We start from the raw sequence: 8,406 nt of genomic DNA, 5'->3' as shown, positions 1-8,406 counted from the left end.
ATGATGTTGAGATGACTGGCTTTTCTTATGCAAAAGAATGAATCTGGATTCCTACCTCACACCATATACAAAAATTAATTCAAAATGGACCAAAAACCTAAATGTAAGAGCTAAAACTATAAAACTAAAACCCTTTTTTTATTATATTGGATTTCATTTCACAAAAACTTCCCAGAGCAGAGAAAAATAATTCGGTTTATTATTATGGAAAATCATAATTAATTAGAAACCTGCAAGTAAATATTATGAAAAATACCGAGTAGCTGATAATTTTAGAAATTTCTGAGAATTCTCAGGAATTCCAATTTATTCATCCTGGATTACAAAGATTAATATCTGTCAGGAATTTGGAAACACTACTTTCTCACTTCCTTTGAATCATGCTCAAATGTCATTTTACCACATTCCATACATAAGTACCCATCTCTGCTATAAAAAACTCTTAGAAGAAAAGATTGGAGTAAATCTTTGTGACCTTGGATTAGGCAATGGTTTCTCAAAAGCACAAACCACCAAATAAAAATAAATAAATAAATTGGACTTAATCAAAAGTGAAAACTTTTATGTTTCAAAGAGCACTATCAAGAAAATGAAGACATCCACAGAATGAGAAAATATTCGCGAGTCATATATTTGGCAAGGATACAGTATCCAAAATATGTAAAGAACTCTTACAACTCAAGAATAAAAAGACAAAAATAAAGAGTACACATGGGAGCCTCTGCCTCTTGGGATCTGACACTCACAGTGCTGACAAGGTATAATCAAAACCTTGAACATCCACTGCTGTGACTAACACTGTTCTGGCCCCAGGGATCACTTCCCTATATCTCTTGTCCTATGTCCTTGAAACAGAAGGCAACCAAGTTTATGTACTATGAAGGTTTGTGTGTTGTGTCACTGCTAGTGGAGATGGATACTGCTTGGAGGGCAGGAAGGATAGCAGTTGCAAAAGCACTTCAGTAAGAGAAATTATTCAACTTGTCAAATTCTTCCTCTCAAGTTTGAAAGCAATAAGAGTCTTTGAAAGCAAACATTCTCAATATTACCAAGCATCTGTTTTCTTGCTTTTCTTTATATTTCAATCGATGCTTCTGAAAGTTCTCACAAATCAGAGTCATACTTGCAAGAGTTTCACAAGGCTGGGAAAACATTTGCAATATTAAGTGTTATGGGTTGAATTGTGTTCCTCGAAAATACATATGTTGAAGTCCTAATTCCCAGTACCTTAGAATATGACCCTACTTGGAAATAAGACCTTTAAAGAGGTAATCCAGTTAAAATGAGGTCATTGGGGTGGGTCCTAATACAATATGATTTCATAAAAAGATGAAATTTGGAGGTGCATACAAAGGGAGAATGCCATGTGAATGTCAAGGCAGAAATTACAGTGATGTATCTATAAGCCAAATCACCAGAAGAAAGTCTTCCTCACAGCACTTAGAAGGAACCAATCCTGCCGACATTTTGATCTTGGACTTCCAACCTCCAGAACAGTGAGACAATACATTTCTATTTTAACCATTCAGTTTGCGGTAGTTTGTTATGGCAGCCCTAGAAAATTAATACATTAAACAATTCATATTACTCTTAAATTTGTACATATAGAGGATCATGTGTAAAGCACGATTCTGATTTCTATTATTAAATATATATTTTGCATATATTGCAGAATATATTTTGTAATCTATTCTGCAATAATTATTTATTATATGGCCCCATTACTATATTTGAACATTATCTATAAAGTTCTTAATTCATATGCTAAAATTCTTAGCATATTTAAGTATTGCTTTAGGAATTTCATTGATAACAGCTGCTACCGGCTCAGGGAAGTGTACTGTATCCAAATTAAAATTAGTTTAAAAAAGTTAGAAGTACAAGGATTCAGGAAAGTTTGTCAAATTTGGCACTGTTGTCAAAAGAATAAATGCTATGTAAAAATCTCGTGTAAAACAACATAAGTAGTCATTTTGCTGAAATGAAGGCAATAAAACATTTTAATGGAACTAATATATAACAATCTATGAATTATATACAGTATTCTGGCCCATGAACAGAACACCCAGACATACATAATCATGATTAAAGTAGTCATTTTTGATAGTTCCTAGCTTTCAGTCATAAAAAAACCATAACTTTGCATGTATTTTTTTATTTCGTCATTATGAAGGTATATTTGTCAATGTGGGAGGATAGAACATATTTCATTTAATAGTTTGCTAGCTTGATTTATAACTTTGAAATATTTAGACGTGTGGTATGGGGGCCTCCACTTGTACTCATGCCCCAGGCCGTATAATTGTTAGAGGTGGGCCAGGACCCAGCAATGACAGAGCAAAATAAAGCCTGAAGCTATAAGCAGAGGCCAAACTGCTCTCAAGCTGACTCCTACTTCAAACTAAAACATCATCCTGTAAGCTTCATGTGAAAACCTAATGCAGTCTCTAGAGGGAGTGACAAGTTCCTCAAATACTTTACCTTCCCAGGCCATAGTCCTAAGGGCTAAGCCCATTCCATTTGGGGGTTCTGCAGCTTTGTGGCCTCAAATGGCACTCGGCCCTCACCAGGTTCCATACACCTAATACATTTCACTGTTCAAATATTTAGGTTGTGTCATAGACTTGCATTTATCTCTCTTCAGTAACTCTGTTGAGCCACCTTCAAGCAATTTTATAACTGTACTTCGCCCCTACCTCAGAAAAAGTATTGTGCAGTTTGACAAAAGGCTTTCGGAGCAATTCTCAATATTGTGATATTCCCAAAGGCTATCATTTTGTTAACGTTCGACCCGTCCCCTTGTAGTGAGGTATGGCTGCTTGTTGGGGGCTATAAGGATAGCGAAGGGAACTAGCATTCTATTTGGGAGTTAGTCTTAGGAAGAGAATAACTCTAAGAGACAAGGTTAAGTGGTGGCAGCTGAGAAGGGAAAATGTAGGATATGTCGGTGGTGTCTAAGGAAAGGGAAAAAAGGGTATCAAAAAGCCAACTGACAATGCCATAATAAGGATGAAGATTTAACGGCCGAAATCTCCTTGGGATTTCCAATTTCAATTGTATCTTATTATAGCTCTCTCTAAACAAATGTGGCAACTATACATTTCATGCTCTTGCTGACTAACATGATGAATAATTGAACAGCAAAGATGAAACAGAGGGGCCTGGCATCAAAGGATATTTTTAACTGTGGTTGAGCATCTTTAAGGAATTTCAATATCCCCTCTGTAGACATTGGCTTACAAAAGTGGTATACAGTAGTCAGCCCTACCTTATCTGCAGTTTCACTTCCCACAGTTTCATTTACCCCCGGTCAACCTTGATCCAAAAATATTAAATAGAAAATTCCAGAAATAAATAATTCATAAGTTTTAAATTGCACACCATTCTGAGTCGCGTGATGAAATCTCACACCATTCCTCTCTGTCCTGCTCTGGACATGAATCATCCCTTTGTGCAGTGTATCCACATTATGTGATACACACTCCATTAGTCACTTAGTAGCCATCTCAGTTATCAGATTGACTGTCACAGTATGGCAGTGCTTGTGTTCAAGTAACCCTTATTTTATTTCATAATGCCCACAAAGCGCAAGAGTAGTGATGCCGGCAATTTGGATATGCCTAAAAGAAGCTGTAAAGTGTGTGTGTGTGTGTGTGTGTGTGTGTGTGTGTGTGTGTGTGTGTGTGTGTTTGGAAAAAAAATTTTATATATATATCTTTATATATATAAAATTTTATATATATATATAAAGGATTATATATATATACACACATATATATATATGTATATATATATAAAGGATTTGCTACTATCTGTGGTTTTAGGCATCCAGTGGGGGTGTCGGAACGTATCCCCCATAGATAAGAGGGATTACTGTACTATCTTTCTATTAAATTAAAAACCATGTGAGCTAAACTGGGTTTATCAGAAAGGTGGCAGCAAAGAAAAACTTCAAGAAGAAAGGACATACAAGAGTGCAAAAATAATTCGGTAATAAAAAAGAAAGGTCATTTCTGAGGCAAATAAAACAGGCAGAAAGTCAACAGCCCAATGCTTAATAGTAATGACAGATTAGTGAACCATATTAATCAACCTGGGATACAGATTATCAGCCGCATTTGAAACACGGATTAACAGGAACAAATAATGTACCAGGGTGGGAAGCGTTTTTTACAGCAAGTAACACAGGTTATAATCTTTGTTTAAGTAAGACTTCAAAAGAATTCCACATACCAACCAATAGCGAGATCATTAAAGAACAAAAAAAAAAGATTAGATTCAAGAAATGCAAGGTAGAGTGACCAAACTTCTGACCTATTTTAAGATCAATCAACATTTTGTACCTGGGCAAGTAGAATGCAATTAGCACTTGGGTGATTTTAAAGAGTCTTACAGTTGCCTTTAACTGGCTGATGAAACAGCAGAACAGTGTGGCTGAAGGCCAATGTTTATTTTTACCCATTACCTATTTTATTAATGGGATTGTGGGCCACTGGGCCTCCAGGCACACACAAATATATTAAAATATCCCACACTGTAATTAGTGGCACAGAGGGGATTAGAGCAAATTAAGTGGCTGTTATGTTTGCCATGGGTTTAGGCTACGTCAGACATTTTGATGCTCTCATGGTAGAGCCCAGTGAATTTTATTTCAGAACTCTATAAAATATGAAATATATTTTCTTGCAGAGCAAGAATTTTAATAAATGGGACTCCCCATCCCCAAATAAAAGTATACATAAAGAAAAATACCCCAAGTGGATGCTCCTAGAGTGAAAAAAGAGAATCCCTTAGCCAGAATAAAGGGCAAATACATCAATAATAATGTCAGTGAAAGAAATTGGATCTTTACACTCCACAAAAAGGGACTCAAAAAGAATAAAAATTAATGTAACCCTCAACCTAGCCACAGGGCTTTCTTCCTCTCTGTGAGTCAGAACTTCTGCCTCTGAGTTCTTTAAAGGGAATAAAAATAAAGTGATCACTTAATTGTTGACCTGTTCAATGACTAAAGCATCAGAAATGCTTGTGGAAATGTAGAATAAATCTTTTAAAGCTAATGGCTAAAGTACAGTTTCCCAAGCCAGCACTATATCATTTTTGTTTGATTTTACCAAATCTATTTATTGTTGTAAATAATATAGATTAATTCTAAAATAGCAAATATAAGTAGATTTTTGCTTTGATTGTTCACCACACTTGAGATTACTGCCAATGTTGGTCTCCTGTGCATCTTTATATCAGAGAAAAAGCAAAATGGAATGAGAGCAGGGCAAATGGAATGAAATCTGGAAATAGCATATTTTGGTCTAAGCAAAGCACCAACACTGCTTTTGCCCCCAGAAACCTCTGGAAAACACTTAGAAATGACAAGAAAGGAAATAAAAGTACTTACGAGGATCCTGGACTTGCAGTGGGAGGAGGACCTGAAGAAATGAAAGAAAAACAAAAGAAACAGTCAATCTGGGTTGTTGGATACAGTGAGTGTGGGTACAGTCAAACCATGACAGAGTAAAGTTCTCAAACCGCCCCCCCGAGGTAATATTTATTTTTCTGGGATTTATTTTGCCCCAGTTCCCCCCAAACTGGTATACTTCTACAAGTTACCAGTGAGAACTTGTCTATACCCCATAGTTTAGGGCCTGAAAAATGCTAAGACAAGTGCTGAAAAATGAGTCAGTAGAGTAGGCGTCCTCACACGATGCGGAGAGTTTCCAGTGGGAGGCTGGGTGATTGCACCCGGATACTGATTGTAACAGCAGGGGTCTTTGATGGCAGCTGGACATAAAAGGGACATGTGTGCTATAAATCTTTCCAACCTCTCCCTCGATGGCATGGTGATTAGAGTAGGTTGCTCTGCTGTTTACTAGCTGGGCAATCCTGAGCACGGTACTTGACGGGGCTTGGTTTACTTATTTGTAAAATGGGTACAACTGTACCAGCACCAGTGTTGCTGGGCACATAGTGTGTTCTCTGTATATGCTCATTCCCTCCCTCTTCACCCCTATGGAGGCTCAGGGCCAAAGGCCGTCCCCAGTAGGAGGCTGCTTACCAAACTTGACGAACAAGACTCCAGTGGTAGAAACCACCTTCTTGCCGTTGGTCGCCACGCACTGGAAGTAGCCCGTGTCCGTGGTGTCCAGGTTGCGAATCCGCAGCCGGGAGCCATAGTTGGTGGCCCTGAAGGAGATTCTCCGGGGCTCCTGGACCACGGGCGCGTCATTTTTGAACCAGCGAATAGTGGGAGGTGGGTTCCCAGAGACTCTGCAGTGCAGTTCAGCCGTCTGCCCCAGGGATGTGGTGATGTTGTTCATGGGTTCGTCCAGCGTCAGGTAAGAATCTGTGAGCACAGAGCGCAGGGGGCAGGTGAGAGCAGCAGGCAGCTGGAGAGCACTTCCAAGTATCCCCAAGCCTCTCCACTGTGCCCAAGGACCACAGAGAGACTAAATGCCAGCGGTGGAGACAGGCAAGACATGAAATTACCCATTTATCAAATAATCAACCACAGAGCCTGCCTCTTGGAAGGAAATTTGTTACTAACCATAGTATAAAACCCAAAGTTTTCTAATGACTATATCATACCCATGGGTAAATGTTGTTTTCTAAGCTAAGACAAAATGAGGTTTTGTGTGTCAGAGCATTGAAAAAAAAAAAAAATACACGGTCTTTCTTACAGATTCAAACAATACAGTGAAGAAGAAAAAGAAATAAAATTCACTTCAGATCTCCCCACCTCAAAATAAATAACACTATTCTTAACCTTCCAGCTTGTCTACTTTTGATAATAAAGCATGAAAAACTGGAAAAGTAGGAGCAACATATTTATATCCACATGGCATAAGATCAGGAGGGATGTCAGAAATATTCCTGCCAGTGAGGAAAGATAAAGGTTAGGAAGGCCAGGTCATTGGCACATGAAGTGATGAGGCAATGAATATTTCCATGTTACTCATATCAACTGTAACATATTACAATATATAAAATTCTAGGCATTCAATTTTTAATTGAGATATAATTTATATTCTAGAAAGGTACAGATCTTAGTTATATTGTTCCATGAGTACTGATAAATGCATATACCATGTAACCAATGTCCCTATCAAGATATAAAATATCATCAACATCCCAGAAAGTACCCCCAAACATCCTTTGTAGTCAATTCCCCTTCCCACCCACTCTCCTGCCCTCATTCCAGGCAATTATAGCTCTGATTTCTACCATCAAAGACAAATGTTGCCTGTTCTAGTATTTCACATAAATGAAATCATCTTATATATACATTTTCCATTCAGTTTCTTTTGAGATTTATTACACTAAACATTTTAATAATGAAATAAATTTTATTTAGGCTTATTCTTCAATAATATAATATTTTAAATATCATGTTGATATTAATTGTGGAATCAAGTTGCTGAAAAAATCCTTTTTTAAATTAAGTTCAATTTCTTAAAAAATTGGTCTGTTATTTATGTGCATAAAGCTTTCTTTGACTTCATTTTATTGACCACACATCCTTGGGTAGATGCCCCTGCCATACCCTCCCATTGCCCTCTGTCCTTCTTTGACCCCCAACCTGGGATGGCTTGTAGCATAGCTGTCTTCTCTGTAGGACTATAAGCCCATAAGGACAGACATCTAGAGTATTTTGGTCATCACTGCATCTTCAGCGTATCCTACTGTCTGGCACCATTGTCCATTTGAACTTTCTGTAATGATAGAAACAGTCTATAACCTGCATTATCTAGCTGGTAGCTACTAGCCACAGGTTGAGCCAATGAGACAAGGAATGTGGCTAGCGTGACTAAGGAATTTAATTTTTAAATTTAAATTAAATAGCCATTTGTGGCAAGTAGCTTGTATTGGACAGCACAGGCAGAGCCTAGTAAATTTGTTAAATTTAATGAGAATTTGTTGAAAAATAACTTTTTTTTTGAGATATCTAACCAGCTAATTTAACCACTAGAATGCCTGTATAATTCTTTCATAAATGCAAAAATAAAAAATAAAAAAAATAAGTAATTCATCATTCGCTTTTTAATCTTCCACAAAAAAACTGAAGAGAGAGGTTATCAGAGTCTGGGTAGCTCCACAGGAATGTGGGACAGGTGTGAATGCATTTATTGTACGTGTAGTAGAAGACAGATTAAGCATGAGCATCACTCATGTGTTACCATAACGACACTTTTCATCTCACCTAAGCCAATGAATAATTATCCTTTACAACAGAATCATGAGCCTATAAATGATTCTAATGCCTTGCTTCTTTACATTTATATTCTGATCTCTATCTTTGGACATGTTTATGTAATCTATATAAATATACAGACTCAATCCATGAAAATATTGGCTCATAGATATAAGCACATGTACTCCAAAGAGGTTCGAGGTATACCCAGAGGATCGAGC

General features: G+C 37.2%; 1 protein-coding gene across 1 annotated transcript in view; it reads right to left on the bottom strand.

Annotated features, from left to right (window-relative positions):
* Positions 1–8,406, bottom strand: part of ROR1 (receptor tyrosine kinase like orphan receptor 1) — a 165,054-nt gene that overhangs the window by 113,428 nt on the left and 43,220 nt on the right. Inside the window, exons 3-4 of the mRNA XM_011369609.2 lie at positions 6,053–6,340; positions 5,396–5,426 (exon numbers count right to left, since the gene is read on the bottom strand). Of these exons, the coding sequence (XP_011367911.1) occupies positions 5,396–5,426; positions 6,053–6,340 (319 nt within the window). The remainder of the gene's footprint in view (positions 1–5,395; positions 5,427–6,052; positions 6,341–8,406) is intronic.

The sequence above is a fragment of the Pteropus vampyrus genome, unplaced genomic scaffold, assembly GCF_000151845.1.
Source record: "Pteropus vampyrus isolate Shadow unplaced genomic scaffold, Pvam_2.0 Scaffold151, whole genome shotgun sequence".
Lineage (NCBI taxonomy): Eukaryota > Metazoa > Chordata > Mammalia > Chiroptera > Pteropodidae > Pteropus > Pteropus vampyrus.
Note: the sequence above shows the minus strand (reverse complement) of the source record. Positions and strands in the feature narration are given on the sequence as shown.